This window comes from Piliocolobus tephrosceles, chromosome 21 (assembly GCF_002776525.5).
Source record: "Piliocolobus tephrosceles isolate RC106 chromosome 21, ASM277652v3, whole genome shotgun sequence".
In the NCBI taxonomy this organism is placed as follows: domain Eukaryota; kingdom Metazoa; phylum Chordata; class Mammalia; order Primates; family Cercopithecidae; genus Piliocolobus; species Piliocolobus tephrosceles.
In genome coordinates, this window is record NC_045454.1 from 35,494,696 (window position 1) to 35,511,839 (window position 17,144).

The 17,144-nt window shown below is 56.6% G+C and overlaps 1 protein-coding gene across 1 annotated transcript; it reads right to left on the reverse strand.

Annotated features, from left to right (window-relative positions):
- Positions 1-502: 502 nt before the first annotated feature.
- On the reverse strand, positions 503-16,660 carry MAP1S (microtubule associated protein 1S). The gene is made up of 7 exons (XM_023229727.1): positions 16,392-16,660; positions 14,989-15,090; positions 11,825-11,907; positions 10,850-10,990; positions 7,821-10,173; positions 1,584-1,819; positions 503-744 (listed from the first exon to the last, which is right to left on the reverse strand). The coding sequence occupies exons 1-7, from the start codon at positions 16,507-16,509 to the stop codon at positions 589-591; spliced, it is 3,189 nt and encodes a 1,062-aa protein (XP_023085495.1). The 5' UTR covers positions 16,510-16,660; the 3' UTR covers positions 503-588.
- Positions 16,661-17,144: the final 484 nt, after the last annotated feature.

Genomic DNA, 17,144 nt, shown 5'->3' on the forward strand with positions numbered 1-17,144 from the left:
AAGTGCTTGTATTTGTGCAGAGACGGGTCAGAGTGCATTAGTCAGAAGTGGACGTTCTGTCGTCTCCGGGTTTCACATTCCTCTGTACATCCTTCCTGCAGAGTAAGACTTTCTGGAACAAGCATCCATCTCCTCTAGGGACAGCAGAATAGCTTGTTTGATGGCCTTGGAGCAGAGACGGGTATTCAATCTCCCCCTGCCACTAACTGGTTTGTGACAGGTAGTCAGGTAGCTACTTCGCGCCTATAGCTTGGGCCCCTTACAGTTGCTGGGTTGGGGTGGAGGCCGCAGTCGGGGGCTCCACCGGCCAGCGGTCATTAACTCTGAGAGGCACTTCCTTCCCAAACCAGGCCCTGCAAAGCCTGTGTTTCTTCCATCTGCGACATGGAGGTCAGAGTGGGCCTGACTGCAGGGTCGCTGGGGATTCCACGGAAGCTGTCCCCACCCGCAGGACCAGGAGGTACATGCCAAGTCTCCCATCACAGAAAGAAGAGAGGCCACAGCCAAGTTGAGTCACGGTTTATTTCTGATGCGGCTGAATGTAGGGAAGGGCGGGCTGGGCTGAGTGGGGCTGTGCCGGCGATGAGGCTAGAACTCCACCTTGCAGGCCGGGAAGGCGTCATCCTGCATGGACACCATGCTGTTGCTGCCCAACACCGTGATACCCAGCGCCTGGTGCCGGGCGTGCGTCTCTGCGTACCACGTATGCATGGCCACCGAGTCGAAGGTGGGGATCAGGGTCACCTGCAGGTGGGGGGTGTGGAGAGGGTGGACCACCAGTAAGGGGGGGTGCCCCTTGTCCTTCTGGCCTGGGTCCCAAGTCGCCTTCCTTTCCTGGCATTTGAGACCCCTCCAGGCTTCTCCCTGATCTTCTGTGCTCCACCTTGAGGTCTGCAATGGGTGGTCAGCCTGTCTAGGAGGTCTCTGCTCCTCCCAACCAGCACCCAAAGAGCCTTCTCAGCACACAGGAGATGGAGCTCCTCCTCTGCAAGGCCTTCCTTGGCCTAAGACCCCCTCTACTCACTTGGATCTCCCCCTGCTCCTTGAACACACCAACCTCTTTCCTACCTCTGGGCCTCTGCCTGGGTCATGCACCCTACAGGGACGCTCCTTTGAAGCCAGCCTAGCAGCTGTGAGAGGGCAGGGGCCGTGGTGTGAGGCGGTCCTCCCACTGCCCACACGCGCCTCGCCCTGCAGGGCTTGGTTTCAGTCTCTCAGCTTCACGCAGCCATGGGAGAGGGTTCTCAGCCGCACAGACACCACCCAGCCCACCTATTCCATCCCGACTAATTCTCACAGCGGAACAATGGTTAAGTGACAAGGTGTCTGGGGAAGGGATAGGACCACGAGGCTTCACAAGGCCCTGCGTCCTCCTCCAGGCTTCCAGCACAGCCGATGAGGACGGTGACACGACAGAATCAGAGTCCAAAGAGACCCCTAAGGGCTGAGATGTGTGAGATGCCCATATTCGCCCCCATTCACCTGTGGCCTGGGGGACACAGCTCAGTCTCTGAGGGTCGAGGCTGGTTTTCCCCACCTGTGCTAACTACACTGACCACCAAAGGTCCTGGGGTGACACGCACCTGCAGGTCTCGGTCCCAGTGCTGCTTGCTGGCCAGCAGTGCGTCCAGGACGGCTCGCATGCCCTCCTCCTTGCGCTGGTCCTGGCCACTGATGACGTAGCAGAGCGCGCGCACACGCTGGAAAAACTCCTCATCCACCAAGTGGGCGCTGCTCCCACTGGGCAGGTAGGCCAGGTCCAGGTAGACCGGGGACTTGGGTGGGGTGGCCGACGCCCCAGGCCGGCTGCTGGTTGACCCTGCGGGCAGAGGGATGGGGGAGGAAGGGATGAGTTCCTGGGGTTGGGGAGGGGCCGAGGCTCCGAGTTCGACCTGCACCACTCAGAACAGCTCCCTCCTCAGCAGGAGGCCTGATCTCAGAGTTTTCTGGGGAGCCCTGTTGCGCTCATGACTCCAGTGAATCTTATTTTAAGAAATGCGGTCTAGCTATGCTGCCCAGGCTCATCTCAAACTCCTGGGCTCAAGTGATCCTCCTGCCTCAGCCTTCCAAGTAACTGGGACTACAGGCGTATGTCACCACGCCTTGACTCCAGTGACTCTTCACTCACTCTACAAACACCACTGGCCACCCCTCTGTGCCAAGAGCCTGACTCATCCCCAGCAGTCCCTGGACATAGACATCCCCAGGGTCGGGGGCGAGTGGGTGGCAATCAGGGAATGCTTCCTGGAAGAGGGTTTAAGAGTTTGAGTCCTGAAAGCAGGCAGTGACTGGGCCACTCAGCTGCTTCTGCAGCATCTGTCTGGCTGACTTGCTCAAGGGGTATTTAACAGAACCTCCTGGGCACCAGGTCCTGAAACAGGGCTGTGACCCAGACGGACAGAATCCCCGCCCCAGGGGTGATGGGGAGCCAGGGTAGGTGGACAGAGCCTTGAGAGGCAGGTCCAAGATCAGTGCGGGTGCTGAATGGGGATGAGACAGCTCGGGGGGCCTTGTCCAAACCCTGACCGTAGGGCCAAAGGGAACAAGGCCACCAGCCCTGGGCAAGTGAATGATCAGCGGAATCAAAGGATACGGCTGGGTCTCGGGCACAAGAAGCCTGCCAGACCCTGCATCTTACAATCATAGCTGCTGCCCAGCTCAGGGGGTAAGAATACTACCCCGTCTATACACCAACGAAATGGACACACTCCTAGAAATGCAAAAACTACCAAGACACAATCACAAAAAAATAGAAAATCAGCATATACCTGTAGCTAGCAAAGAGAATGAATCAGTAACTTACAACCTCCCAGCAAAGAAAAGCCCTGGGGAAGCCACCAAACATTTAGAGAACTAACATCAGCCTCTCTCAAACTTTTCCAAGGAACTAAAGAGGAAGGAACACGTCCTAACTCATTTCGTAAGACCAGAACTGTCTTGATACCAAAGCCAGGCACAGATATTTAATTCTACAAGAAAATGCCAGTTCAATAGCCTTTATGAACAACAGCCTTTATGAACAATAATGTAAAAAATCAGTCCTGGTGCCATGGCTCATGCCTGTAATCCCAGCACTTTGAGAGGCTTGAGGCGGGCGGATCACTTGAGGTCAGGAGTTCCAGACCAGCCTGACCAACATGGTGAAACCCTGTCTCTTACTAAAACTACAAAAATTAGCTGGGCGTGGTGGCAGGCGCCTGTAATCCCAGCTACTTAGAAGGCAGAGGCAGGAGAATTGCTTGAATTCCGCCGGGAGGTGGAGGTTACAGTGAGCTGAGATTGCACCACTGCACCCAGCCTGGGTGACAGAGCGAGACTCCATCTCAAAAAATAATAATAAATGAATTCAGCAAAGAAGCAAGATACAAAGTCCACAGACAAAATGCAGTGGAATTTCTTTTTTTTTTTGGTGAGACGGCGTCTCACTCTGTCACCCAGGCTGGAGTGCAGTGGTGTGATCTCGGCTCACTGCAAGCTCCGCCGCCTCCTGGGTTCACACCATTCTCCTGCCTCAGCCTCCCGAGTAGCTGGGACTACAGGCGCCCGCCACCACGCCTGGCTAATATTTTGTATTTTTAGTAGAGATGGGGTTTCACTGTGTTAGCCAGGATGGTCTCGATCTCCTGACCTCGTGATCTTCCTGCCTCGGCCTCCCAAAGTGCTGGGATTACTGGCGTGAACCACCGTGCCCGGCCATGCAGTTGAATTTCTATACGTGAACAACGAACAATGTGAAAATGAAATTAAACAATCATGAAACAGAAGAATCAAGATAGAAAACTCATACTTCCTGATTTCAAAACTTACTACAAAGTTACAGTAGTCAAAACAGTGTGATACTGACATAAAGACAGACATATAGACCAATGGAATAGAAGAGAGAGGCCCGGAAATAAGTCATCACATGTGTGGTCAAATGATCTTCAACAAGGGTTCCAAACATTCAAGGGGGAAAGGACAGTCTTTTCAACAAATGGTGCTGGGAAAGCCGGGCCTCCACATACAAGAGAATGACGCTGGATCTTTTCACCACATACAAAAATTACCTCCAAATGGACCTCAATGTGAAAAGGAAAACTGTAAAACTCCTGGAAGAAAACATGGGGTAGAAGCTTCTCAATGTTGGATTTGACCAGGCACGGTGGCTTAGGCCTATACTCCTATTACTTTGGGAGGCCGAGGCAGGCAGATCACTTGAGTTCAGGAGTTTGAAACCAGCCTAGCCAACATGGTGAAACCCTATCTCTACTCAAAATGCAAAACAATTAGCTGGGTGTGGTGGTGGGTGCCTGTAATCCCAGCTACTCAGGAAGGCTGAGGCAGGAGAATCGCTTGAACCCAGGAGGCGGAGGTTGCAGTGAGCCGAGATTGTGCCCCCACACTCCAGCCTGGGCAACAGAGGGAGACACATCTAAAAAAAAAAAAAAAAAACAAAAAAAACAGAAAAGAAAAATAAATAGGATGTGGTAATCATTTATTGGGTCTGACATCAAAAGTGCAGGCAGCAAAAGAAAAAAATAGACAAAATGAACTTCGTGAGAATTTAAAACTTTTGTGTATCAAAGGGCACTAGCAAAAGAATAAAAAGACAACTCACAGAACGGAAGGAAATATTTGCAAGCCATATATCTGCTACAGGATTAATGTCCAGAATGATTTAAAAAACTCCTAAAACTCAGCAACGGAAAACAACTCAATTTAAAAATGGGCAAAGGGGGCTAGGCGTGGTGGCTCACGCCTGTAATCCCAACACTTTGGGAAGCCAAGGCAAGAGGATCGCTTGAGGCTGGGAGTCCAAGATCAGTCTGGGCAATTTTTAATGTTTTGTAAAGACAGAGTCTCACTCCATCTTTACAAAACATTACAAAATTAGCCAGGCACCACAGCATGCACCTGTGTAGTCCCAGCTACTTGGGAGGCTGAGCTGGGAGGATCACTTGAGTCCAGGAAGTTGAGGCTATAATGAGCGGTGTTTGCACTACACTGCAGCATGGGTGACAGACCGAGACCCTGTCTCTAAAAAGCAAAATAAAATTTAAAAATGAGCAAAGGAATTGAATAGACATTTCTCCAAAGAAAACAGACAAATGGCCAATAGGCATATGAAAAGATGCTCAGGCCGGGCGCGGTGGCTCAAGCCTGTAATCCCAGCACTTTGGGAGGCCGAGACGGGTGGATCATGAGGTCAGGAGATCGAGCCCATCCTGGCCTACACGGTGAAACCCCGTCTCTACCAAAAAATACAAAAAACTAGCCGGGCGAGGTGGCGGGAGCCTGTAGTCCCAGCTACTCGGGAGGCTGAGGCAGGAGAATGGCGTGAACCCGGGAGGCGGAGCTTGCAGTGAGCCGAGATCGCGCCACTGCACTCCAGCCTGGGCGACAGAGCGAGACTCCATCTCAAAAAAAAAAAAAAAAAAGAAAAGATGCTCAACATCATTAGTCATTAGGGACACCGAAATCAAAACCACAATGAGATCCCACCTCACACCGATTAGACTGACTAGTGTCAAGCAGCTGCTATGGAAAAGTCTGGCAGTCCATCCAAAATTAAACATTGAGGTGGGCGTGGTGGCTTATGCCTATAATCCCAAAACTTTGGGAGGCTGAGGCCAAAGGATCACTTGAGCTCAGGAGTTCAAGACCAGCCAGGACAACATAGTGAGACCCCAGTGCTACGGAAAAATATAAAAATTAGCTGGGCGTAGGCTGGGCGCAGTGGCTCACGCCTGTAATCCCAGTACTTTGGGAGGCCGAGGCGGAAAGATCATGAGGTCAGGAGTTTGACATCAGCCTGGCCAGCATGGTGTAACCTCGTCTCTACTAAAAATACAAAAATTAGCCGGGTATAGTGGTGCGTGCCTGTAATCCCAGCTACTTGGGAGGCTGAGGGAGGAGAATCGCTTGACCCCGGGAGGTGGAGGTTGCAGTGAGCTGAGATTGCACCACTGCCTGGCAACAGAGTGAGACTCAGTCTCAAAAAAAAAAAAAATTAGCTGGGCGTTATTGTGTGTGTTTGTTTGTGGTCCCCGCTGCTCAGGAGGTTGAGGTGGGAGGAGGATTGCTTGAACCGGGGAGGTGGAGGCTGCAGTGAGCCATGTTTGTGCCACTGCACTCCAGCCTGGATGACAGAGTGAGACTCTCAGAAAACAAAAAAAAAAAAAAAAAAGGAAAAAACAGCACAGCAGGCCAGAGACCCTCTCCTCCGCAAGGCCTGCTTAAAATGTGAGCCTTTGGCTGGTGTCTGGGAACTTGGATTTTAGGAAGAGGGTTCCCACCATTCCCAGTCTGAGAGGCGCTCCCTGTGCCTGGACTGGACCACACACCTGATTTCTCCTTTTCGGGGAGTCTAGAGTGTGTGTGCCAGGCAAAGGATGCCTATGTAATGGCCCAATAGCAACCTGGGCATGCTGTCTCCAATGAGCTTCCATGAGGGACACGTTGTTACAACTTGCTACTGGAGAAATGCAGCCTGTGGTGTGCAGCCCTACTGGGAGAGGATTCTGGAAACTTCTTCCTTTGGACTTCACCCTATGTGCCTTTTCTCTTTACTGATTTTGCTCTGCTATGAGTGCAACCATAGGCTGCGTCCTCCTAACCGATCAGTTACATAAAATACGCTATTTAAATTTTCAAATGGGCCGGGTACGGCGGCTCATGCCTGCAATCCCAGCACTTTGCGAGGCCGAGGCGGGCGGATCACGAGGTCAGGAGATCAAGCCCATCCTGGCTAACACGGTGAAACCCCATCTGTAGTAAAAATACAAAAAACTAGCCGGGCATGGTGGCAAGTGCCTGTAGACTTAGCTACTCGGGAGGCTGAGGCAGGAGAATGGCATGAACCCGGGAGGCAGAGCTTGCAGTGAGCCGAGATCATGCCACTGCACTCCAGCCTGGGCGACAGAGCGAGACTCCATCTCAAAAAAAACAAATTTTTTTTTCAAATGTTTCATTTTACTTATTGTTATTGTGGCTTCTAGAAACCCACAATTGGCATACATCCTCACCTGTCCAGGCACCTCAGAATGGCAAGTGCTTCAACACTGAGGTCAGTTTCCATTTCACAGGAGAAACTGAGCCCCAGAGAGGGGGGACATGGCTGAGGTCACACAATTACGAACAAGAGGACTTGGCTGGGCGTGGTGGCTCACGCCTGTAATCCCAGCACTTTGGGAGGCCAAGGTGGACAGATCACCTGAGGTCCGGAGTTTGAGACCAGCCTGGCCAACATGGTGAAACCAAGACTCTACTAAAAATACAAAAATTAGCCAGGCGTGGTGGCTCGCAGCTGTAATCCCACCTACTCGGGAGGCTGAGGCAGGAGAATCATTTGAACCCAGGAGGCAGAGGTTGCAGTGAGCCAAGATCGTGCCATTGCGCTCCAGCCTGGACAACAAAAGCGAAAATCGGTCTCAAAAAAAAAAAAAAAAAAACAGGAAGACTGGCAGGGCACCATGGCTCATGCCAGTAATCCCAGAACTTTGGAAGGCTGAGGTGGGCACATAGCTTGAGGCCAGGAGTTTGAAATCAGCCTGGGCAACATAGTAAGACCCTATCTCTACCAAAAATTTTAAAAATTAGGCAGGCATGGTGGCCGTGCCAGTAGTCTCAGCTACTGGAGAGGCTGAAATGGGAGGGTGGCTTGAGCCCCAGAGTTCGAGGCTCCAATAAGCTGTGATTTTGCCACTGCACTCCAGCCCAGGAGACAGAGTGAGACCATCTCTTTTAAATAAATGGAAAAAGTAAAAACAGGAGGATGAGCTATGCTCTCTCCAGCCTAAGCAGTTGCCAACCCAGCCCAGGGCCCCAGTTCCAGCACTCACCCGACGGGCCTCGAGTGGCAGTCTTGGGGGTCGAGGACTTTCTGGACAGGGGTGCCCGGCCTCCCTTCTCACTGGGCTCACTCCGGGCACTGAGTGGTCGGCTGGCACGGTCCCCACCAGCAAGTCCCTTGGTTTTGGCAGCAGCCAGTGGAGTGGCTTTGGGGGCGGCAGCGCGTGAGTTGGGGCGGGCCAGGGGCTTCCGGGTGCGGCTGTTCTCCGTCTGCCGCGCTGTCTTGGGGGGCAGCATCTCGGGGTCCACCATGCAGATGCTGGATGGGTCAGGCAGTGGCGGGGGAACCTTGAGGGGGTCAGGCAAAGGGTCGTGGCGAGGGACTCCGAAGCCCTCTGTGTCGTCGTCTGAGTCTGCGGCACCGGGGGCCAGGGGCACGGGGTCCGAGTCAGACAGGGTGGGCAGGGACTCACTGACCGATGTAGGGGGCGTCTCCTCGGCCCCCAGCCCACCTGCCCGCTCCTGTGACCGGGCACTGCTGTCATTCGAGCTGCCGGGGGACGCAGGTGCCGGTGCCATGGGCACCGCCTTGCGATGTTCAAACTCACAGGGTGACACCAGGCACAGGTCCACATCGTGTGGGGAGGCCGAGCGCCGTGCCCGGGGGCCACGCAGTGGGAGGCTCAGCCCAGCCTCACTGGTGGGAGCGGATGGCGGCAGTACTTGCTCAAAGGACACGGACAGGGACTCGTCCACCTCGGTAGAGTGCGGGGAGCCCACCTCTGCGGGCAGTGACGGCGTGGTCACCGTGGGCGTGGTCACTGTGGGTGAGGCGTCGGGCCCGGCCTCCCCGCCCCGCAGTGGGCTCAGTGACAGCCGCCCGCTACCCTCCGCGGGGCTCCGGCGGGACTCAGGGGAGGGCGTGCGTGGCCTTGGGAAAGAGTTGGCGGCCAAAGGCAGCTCGAGCGCCTTCTCCTCTCCGGCTGGGATTGGCCCAAGCTCCAGGCTGGGCGTGGCCACCAGCTGGGAGGCCGGGGAGCCGCAGGCCGCAATGGGGGTGCTGGCTTCTCCACATCGGAGGCTGGGCGGGCTGCGGGGTCCATTTGCCACCTGCGGGAAGCCAGACTGGGATGTGCTGGGCGCTGTGCTGGGTGCTTTGCGGGTCTTGGGTGCCGCCTGGGCACCTGTCTTCTTGAGGTTGGGCACAGAAGAGGCCGCCCGGCGCACCTCCCGCGGCTGGGTCCGGGAAACACTCGGTTTAGGGTCTTTCTTCAACTCTCGGGGGGTCCTGGCTTCTTTCTCAGCCTTGCGCGGTGCCTCAGCCCGTGCTGGCTCCTTGCGGGTCACCCCAGGGCGCTCCTGGCCAGGTCTGGGGTGGGTGGCCAACAGGCCCTCTCTCTTCGAGCTGTCCCGGGAGCCCACGCTCTCTTTGCTCTCAGCTCGCCGCGGCCCCTCCAGGTCCTGGGGTGTCACCACGGGCTCTCGCAGGAACCTCAAGTGCTGCAGGCGGACCAGGCCGTCCAGGAGGGAGGCAGGCGGGGTGCAGCCGGGGAACAGCACGCGCACCACCTTCTCGCCAGGGCCCGCGGGGTGCCACACCAGCAGGGCGCACACAGAGGCCAGCGTGCGCTCGGCGCCGGCGGAGGGCGGGTGCAGCACGTACATGTCCAGCCGGCCCACGCCCATCTTCTCAAAGAGCACGGTGGGCTTGGCTGGCACGGGGCCGCGGCTGAGTGGCAGGGGCGTGATGCCCAGCTGCGCCAGGAGGCTCAGTGCCAGCTCCGCCTCATCCTCGCCACGCGCCAGCCGCGATGCAGCCTCGCAGGCGTTGAAGAACACGACCCCCAGGTTGGGGGAGATGAGCCTGCGCAGCCTGTCATCCCAGGAGCCCCCACCAGCAGCCACCTCGGAGCGCTCCGCCAGTTTGCGCCGCAGCAGGCTGTTGAGGCCCGGGAGGCTATCGGCGCCAGGGTGGGTCACCAGCACGGCATCCACGCGGTCCAGGTGCCGCACCAGCTTCCAGAAACTGGACTTGGGGTTTGAGCCACCGTTGACCAGCACGGTGAAGCCATTGACGGCGAAGAAGGCGGCATCCCCGAGGCCTCCGGGGAAGATGTAGCAGCAGGGCCGGCCCAGCCTGAGGAAGCCCCCGGAGGTCGGGGGCTCCAGCAGCTCGAAGGGGGACGGCGGCTCCAGAGACTCAGCCACGTACTCCAAGAACTCACACAGGCCCTCGGAGTTGGGCAGCTGCGCCGGGGGGTTCAGCCGCAGCTGGAGCCGGAGCGCCCCCTGTAGGCCGGACACAGCAGGTGCCAGCTGGGCCCAGTCACCAAAGGTGGGGCAGGTGATGGTGAGTATGGGTGGCTGCGCAGGTGGGGGCGTGGTGGCCAGGATGTCCCGGATCTGCATGGAGGGGCAGTGGTAAGGGACCACCTAAAGCTAGTGGTAAGGAACCACCTAGAGGGGGAATGGTAAGGGACCACCTAGGCAACACCCAGCCTGGTGGGAAAACTGGGTGAGGATACCCTCAGCCTTCCCCCACCCCGACGCCTGTTCCTCAGGACCCTCCCGCCAAAACCCAACCCTCTCCAGCGCCAGGAGGCTCTCTGGTCTGGCCTCACCTCCCGCCTCTCCCTCCCCTTCAAATGCCTCCCTGCCCCAGGGCCTTTACACTCACCGTTCTCTCCTCCCAGGGCACAGCTTCCTCCAAGGAGACCCTCCACGGCCTACCTCTGTCTACTGAACCTTTTCTCACCACTTTTAAGTGCCCCACTCCAATGTGAAAATGTGGTTTGCCAGAGACTTTTGCCCATCTGTCCTGCCCAGACTGCGGGCACCAGAAAGGACCCATTTGGCTCCATCCCACATCAGGACTTTGGGACATCAGCTGCTCTACAGGCCCAGCTCACACCACACCCTGACCCTGGACAGCCAGGAGGCACATGTCACCACTGCCACCCTACAGAGGAGGGGGGGACCAGGTCATGGAAAACAGCAGGTCGCTGGGGCCACACAGCCCGATGCAGACAAGCCAGGATTCAGAGCTGGGAAAGTGGGGGATGGCAAAGGGGTGGCTTACCTCTCTGTCCTTCAGGACCTGGAGGAAGTGGTGAGGCGAAAAGCCCCCTGTCTGTAGCAGCAGCTCCCCTGTCTCCTCCAGGCAGGGCCCAGCCAACACCAGTAGTTTGTGAGAGGCAGGGTCCAACAGAAGGTTCCGGAGCTGAGGGAGGGGTGAGCACTAAAGGCCCCGTTCTGTGCAGTGATGTATCCAGCAGTCCTCTTTGGGGTGGCCTCAGGTTGATACATAACCACCCCTCTCCTGCCCTCACCCCACAGCCAGCCCAGTGCTCAACTAGCTATGAGGGCAATCTCCGGGTCTTCTGCTGGGCCCTGGAGCAACCCTAGCAAACTCCTATTCATCTTACAAAGCCCAACTCTGATGTCCCTTCCTTCTGAAGGCACTACTGCCCTTTCTGGGCTCTCTCTAGTCCACCTCTCCCTCCAGCCCAGCCCTGATGCCACAGGGCTGGGGGTGTCTGTGTCTCGCTCTTTCTCCTAAAGACTGAGAGCTCCTCAAGGGAATAAAAGGGAAAAGTTTTGATCCAAGGAATCAACCTGTAAGAAAGTCTGTAGTGGGATGCCCCAGGACTCTGATTCATCTTCCTGATGTATAATTGGTGGAGTACAGACGGCCACAAGCCGGTTAGTATTAGTGAGTCCATTCAGACAACTCCTGGGGCCTAGCCGGAGGGAACCCACGGGACGCAAACCTCAGTCTGCTCTGGCCTTCCCAGCTCCAGACCCACGCCGTCCTGGGCCCTAGGCTGGGAGTGCTTACTCCCTCCCTCCCAAACCCAGGCTTTTCTGCTCCCACCCCAGAGGAGGGAAGAAGCAGAGGCTAGAGCCACGGGGAAGGCTTCGTGGGCGAGGAAGTGTGGTGCCGGGTGTCTTGAGAGGATCTGGGGCAGCATGAAGACCAGGACACGAGACAGGAAGACAGAGACGGCATGGGTCCCGGCAGCCCGCCCCCTCCAGGATGTCAGCCATTCCCTACCTCATCACACAGGGACTTGTCTGATGGGTTCAGGAGGACCAGGGTCTCCAGGCTGTCTCCACGGTGGTGCAGGCTCCGCTGGCCTGTGGGGGAATCAGGCCATCCTGGAGTCAAATCCTGCCTCCCCGTGGGACCCTCAGGGAACACGAACCCCTCTGGGAACCCACCCAGGGAACATATGGAGATTAACAGGCGCACGAGAGAGAACCAGGCAAGAAAGAGAAACTCAACCACCCTGGCTGGCCTAAGACAGGCAGTAACCAGAGGGCCCCATGGTGCGCAGGGCCTGGTTTGCAGCTGTCACCCCTGTGGGTGATGCCACCGTTACACTCCTTTTTTTTTTTTTTGAGATGGAGTCTCGCTCTGTGCAGTGGATGCTGGAGTGCAGTGGTACAATCTCAGCTCACTGCAAGCTCCGCTCCTCCTCCCAGGTTCATGCCATTCTCCTGCCTCAGCCTCCCGAGTAGCTGGGACTACAGGTGCCCGCCACCACATCCAGCTAATTTTTTGTATTTTTAGTAGAGACGGGGTTTCACCATGTTAGCCAGGATGGTCTCGATCTCCTGACCCTGTGATCCGCCCGCCTCAGCCTCCCAAAGTCCCAAAGTGCTGGGATTATAGACGTAAGCCACTGCGCCCAGCCCTTTTTTTGTTGTTGTTTTTTTTTTTGGAGGCAGAGTTTTGCTCTTGTTGCCCAGGCTGGAGTGCAATGGCGCAACCTCAGCTCACTGAAACCTCCGCCTCCTGGGTTCAAGCAATTCTCCTGCCCCAGCCTCCCAAGTAGCTGGGATTACAGGCACACGCCACCACACCCCACTCATTTTTTGAATTCTTAGTAGAGACAGGGTTTTACCATGTGGGTCAGGCTGGTCTCAAACTCCTGACCTCAGGTGATCCGCCTGCCTCATCCTCCCACAGTGCTGGGATTACAAGATTGATCCACTGCACCCGCCCAGCCACATTTATTTTTTAGACAGAGCCAGAGCTCGAGGAGGGCCAATGAGGGCAAACCTGGACCAGGGTATATCCGGAGCAAAGGCCCTGAGGCAGGACTCAGCTAAGGGTGGGGCAGCATAAGGGCCTGGGCTAAAGTGGGGCTGTTTCTGGGATCCTGACCCTGCTCTGTCCCCCAGGGCCTATATGTGTTTTAAACATCCGTACTGTGAGAGAAGGCTGGCAAGGAACCAGAGCCAGGGGAGGGCCAGTGAGGGCCAACTCGGACCAGGGTACAGCATGAGCCAAGGCCCTGAGGCAGGACTGAACTGTAAACAAGGCTGAGTCTGGAGAGGCAAAGACCCTCTGGTGTTGCCAGCCCTTATCACATTTAGCTTGCTTTCTTTCCTTCTTTTCCCTTTTCTCTCTTTCTCTCTCCCTCACCCCTATCACATTGAGCTTTCTCTTTCTTTCCTTTCTCTTTCTCTCCCTCCCTCTCTCATTTTTTTTTTTAGATGGAGTCTCCCTCTATTGCCCAGGCTGAAGTGTAGCGGCACGACCTCGGCTCACTACAACCTCCGCCTCCTGAGTTCAAGCAATTCTCCAGCCTCAGCCTCCCAAGTAGCTGGGGTTATAGGCACTTGCCACCACACCTGGCTAATTTTTGTATTTTTAGTAGAGACAGAGTTTCACCATACTGGTCAGGCTGGTCTCAAACTCCTGACCTCAGGTGATCCACCCACCTCAGCCTTCCAAAGTTCTGGGATTACAGGTGTGAGCCACCTGTAGACCTGGCACAAAGTGCCAGGTCTAACTTTGTTTTTTGAGACAGGGTCTCACTCTGTTGCCCAGACTGAAGTGCAGTGCCACAAATCTTAGCTCACAGGAGCCTCTGCCTCCTGGATTCAAGCAATCTTCCCTCCTCGGGCTCCTGAGTAGCTGGGACTACAGGCGTGCACCACCAGGCCCAGCTCGTTTTTGTATTTTCAGACAGGATTTCACCATGTTGCCCTGGCTGGTTTTAAACTCCTGACCTCAAACAGTCCTCCCACCTTGACCTCCCAAAGTGTTGGGATTACAGGCGAGAGCCACCCCACCCAGCCTTAGCACGCTTTTTGCCACACACGGATATTGCCCCATTCAGGTGGGGAAATCAAGGCATAGAGAGGGGAAGCGGCCACAAAGGTCGCACACAGCAGACAGGATTTCCAGCTCCACTTTCTGCCCCATGAAGTGTCAGGAAGCCACAAGGACCCACTGGGACAATGAGACGACGGACACTTCCTTCCTCTCCAGCAGCCGCTGGGAGGTGACTCAAGAGACCATCAAGAGCAGGGGGCAGCTGCAGGCAACACCCAAGCCCTGCCTGCCCGCCTGCTGCCCTGCTCACCCTGGGTCACCCCAGAAGGGAGCCTCCTGCTGAGTTGGGCCCTCCTTGATCTCACTCCTTTTCAGTTCCCTACCTACTATATACCCAGCCCTGTGGCTGTGAACCAAGTTCAGTCCCTGCCTGCAAGGGGCCCACACTCCATCTTCCAGGGCCTCCTCAGTGCCCCCTCCACCTTCTAGATGTGTTTATTTTTGGGGGGGAATAGAGTCCCTCCCACTCTGTCACCCAGGCCAGAGTGCAGTGGCACAATCTCAGCCCACTATAACCTCTGCCTCCTGGGTTCAAGTGATCCTCCCACCTCAGCCTCCCAAGTAGCTGGGATTACAGGCGCCTGCCACCACGCCCAGTTAATTTTTGTATTTTTAGTAGAGACAGGGTTCCTCCATGTTGGCCAGGTTAGTCTTGAACTAACCTCAAGTGATCCACCCGCCGTGGCCTCCCAAAGTGCTGGGATCAGAAGCGCGAGCCACCGCGCCCAGTCCATTCTAGATGTTCTGTCCACTGCTGGGTCTTGGCTGGGGCGCTTCCCTCCCAGTGGACATACTGGACAGTCATAGCATTTATCATTAAAAAACCCCCTCCTCAGAGATCTCCCTGCCTCTTCCCCCTTCAGTACCAGTTTCCTCATCTGTCAATCGGGGACAAAAATACCAGTTCCTGCACTGTGGGTTGCTGAGGACTGAAGGGGTTATCACTGGGTCACGGCTTACATTTGAAAGGTCTCAGCTGTATTATTATTGTTGTTATTTACAGTTGCACCCCACCCCCCATGCCTGGCACACGGCTGGCACTTGCCCAATGAACAAGAGGTAGGCAGCAGCCAGGGGGACCCCAGCCTCACCTTTCACAATGCTGGAGAAGGTGGCAGAGTGTCGGGACACAAAGACCTTGAGCTGTTCATCGAGGTTGCAGCTGCCAGGATCGACATCCCAAGACCGGATGCCTGGTGAGAAAGAAGGATCGAGGCGGGAGTTCAGCCGGGCCTCCTAGCTCCCAGAATATTTCAATAATGAGCATCCCGTGGGTGGGGAGCGCCCCAGCCTCCTCCCTTCACTCATAGCTTGGAGACTCAGAAGTACCCAACACCTTCAGGTCTCACTGCAGCTGAGCCAGGGGACCCAGAGCACACCTCATCATTTTACGGGCAAGATTCATCAGCAACAAAGCCTCCACCTCCTCCATCTCCACCTCCTCGCTGCTCCTATGCCCTGTCAGACCCATTTCCACTCCCGCCCTTGCAACAGCTGTTCCCCCTGCCTGGAAGCTCATCCCCCTGCCGCCCCCACCTGTTCCTACTGGCCAAGGGCCCTTCCCCCTCAGCACCTTCGGGTGCTAAGACTGACTGTCCTCGCAGTCCCTTGCAGCCTTCTGATGCCTCCTGACACCATGTGAGCTGGAAGCTTCTTCCATCTCCTCACTGGCTTTGGGTCCATCCCCCCACCAGACCTGTGCTGGCAGGGCTGAACCTGTCTATCATCCCGGCCACATCCCTGTGCCCACTGCCCAAAGGCCTGGCGCATAACAGGTGCTCACTAAACACTCCTCAAGCACATGAACCGAGGTGCGTGTTCCTGTCCCATTTTACAGGCAATGAAATGCCCAGGTCCAGATGCTCCGAGGGATGGGGGATGAACACCCATCTCCACCCACGGGCGCATCACGCCCGCCAGTCCCACTGTGCCAAGTGGCTGCAGGTGAACCTGGCAGGTGCACCTGTGACTCACCTCCCTAGGTGCCAAATCCCCAGGGCAGGCCGCACCCGCCCACACCCCAATTAGCAGCTCCTTGTGCGGCAACAGAAAGCGGGCCCCGGGGCTCCTGGCCCAGCCTCCCCCATATCTGCTTCTCCCTCCGGGAGATCTCTAAGCTGCTAAGACCTGGAGATCCAAAACGACCCCAAGCCCTACCCCCGGGCGGGCCAATTAGGCGGGAAGCGGAGCCGTGGTCCAACTGCACGGGTCCCAAAGCCCAGGCCCGTGTCCCCTCCCCGATCTTCACCCGGAGTTGGGGCGGGGCAGCCCTGCCCCAGCCCAGGCCCCGATGCCACTTCCTCCGCGGGCACCCACAGGAACCCGCCTTTGCTCGCGTCGTGCGCCTAACGGTGAAGGGGACCTAACTCCGGGCCCGCGACCCCCGCCCCGGAGCCCGGGCCCCGCCGCAGCCGCCCCCCCCCCCCGGCCCCGGGCCCAGACGCGCGAACGCGCCCGCCTCCCGGGCTTCCGCACGCCCCCGGGCCAGCCCGACCTCGTTCGAGCTCCTCCAGGACGTAGGTGAGGAGCCCCGGGCTGCCGAACTCGCTGCCCACCACGAGGAGCAGCGAGCTCGGGGCCGCTGCAACCCCAGACCCAGTCACCGCCGCCATCTTCGGGCCGCCCCGGCGTTCTCAGCGCCCGCCCCGCAGGCCCCGCCTCTTAAAGGGGCCGCACCGGAAGGGCTGAAGACCCCGCCCGGAACCACCCCCTCCCCGCCCCTTTTTGTCGACCACCTACAGGCTTTTTGAGGTCGTGGAGAGCAGGGGATGCAGGCGCTAAAGGGGTTGGCGGACTCCTGGGTGTCCGCTTGGGAGCCGCCTCTCCCAAGTGACCATTCATTCATTCACTTTTTTTTTTTTTTTTTTTATTGAACAAGCTTTGATCGCGTGCCTGGTGCATGTAGGTCACAATTCCTGCCCCCCAGGAACTCACATCACATGACAGTAGGCCGGATCAGAACCCGGCGCCTATGGATGGTCCCAGCTCTCTAGATCAGGGCTTGAACAGAGAAAAGAGCTCTATCTTGTTGGTAGGGCTTTAAGGGATGTGTAGGAGTTTGCCTTGTGTGGGTGGTGGGGCAAGAGAACCTGAGGCAGAAGTTTACAGCACGTGCAAAGTTTTAGAGGTAAGAAAGTATATGTGTGTTTGGGACACAACTGGAGCACTCTGGGCCTGCCTGGAACAGGGCAACAGTTATTCTGCACCTCCTGTGCGCCAGGCATTTTATTGCATTAGCTCATTACAT

What these genes read in the sequence shown, in the direction of transcription:
- MAP1S (XM_023229727.1), bottom strand. Translation starts at nt 16,509, where the DNA reads ATGGCGGCGGTGACTGGGTCTGGGGTTGCAGCGGCCCCGAGCTCGCTG. An exon ending in CTTCTCCAGCATTGTGAAAG is followed by an intron (nt 11,908 to 14,988) that starts GTGAGGCTGGGG and finishes ATTCCCCCACAG; the next exon opens with GCCAGCGGAGCCTGCACCAC. An exon ending in ACTGGGACCGAGACCTGCAG is followed by an intron (nt 745 to 1,583) that starts GTGCGTGTCACC and finishes CCCCACCTGCAG; the next exon opens with GTGACCCTGATCCCCACCTT.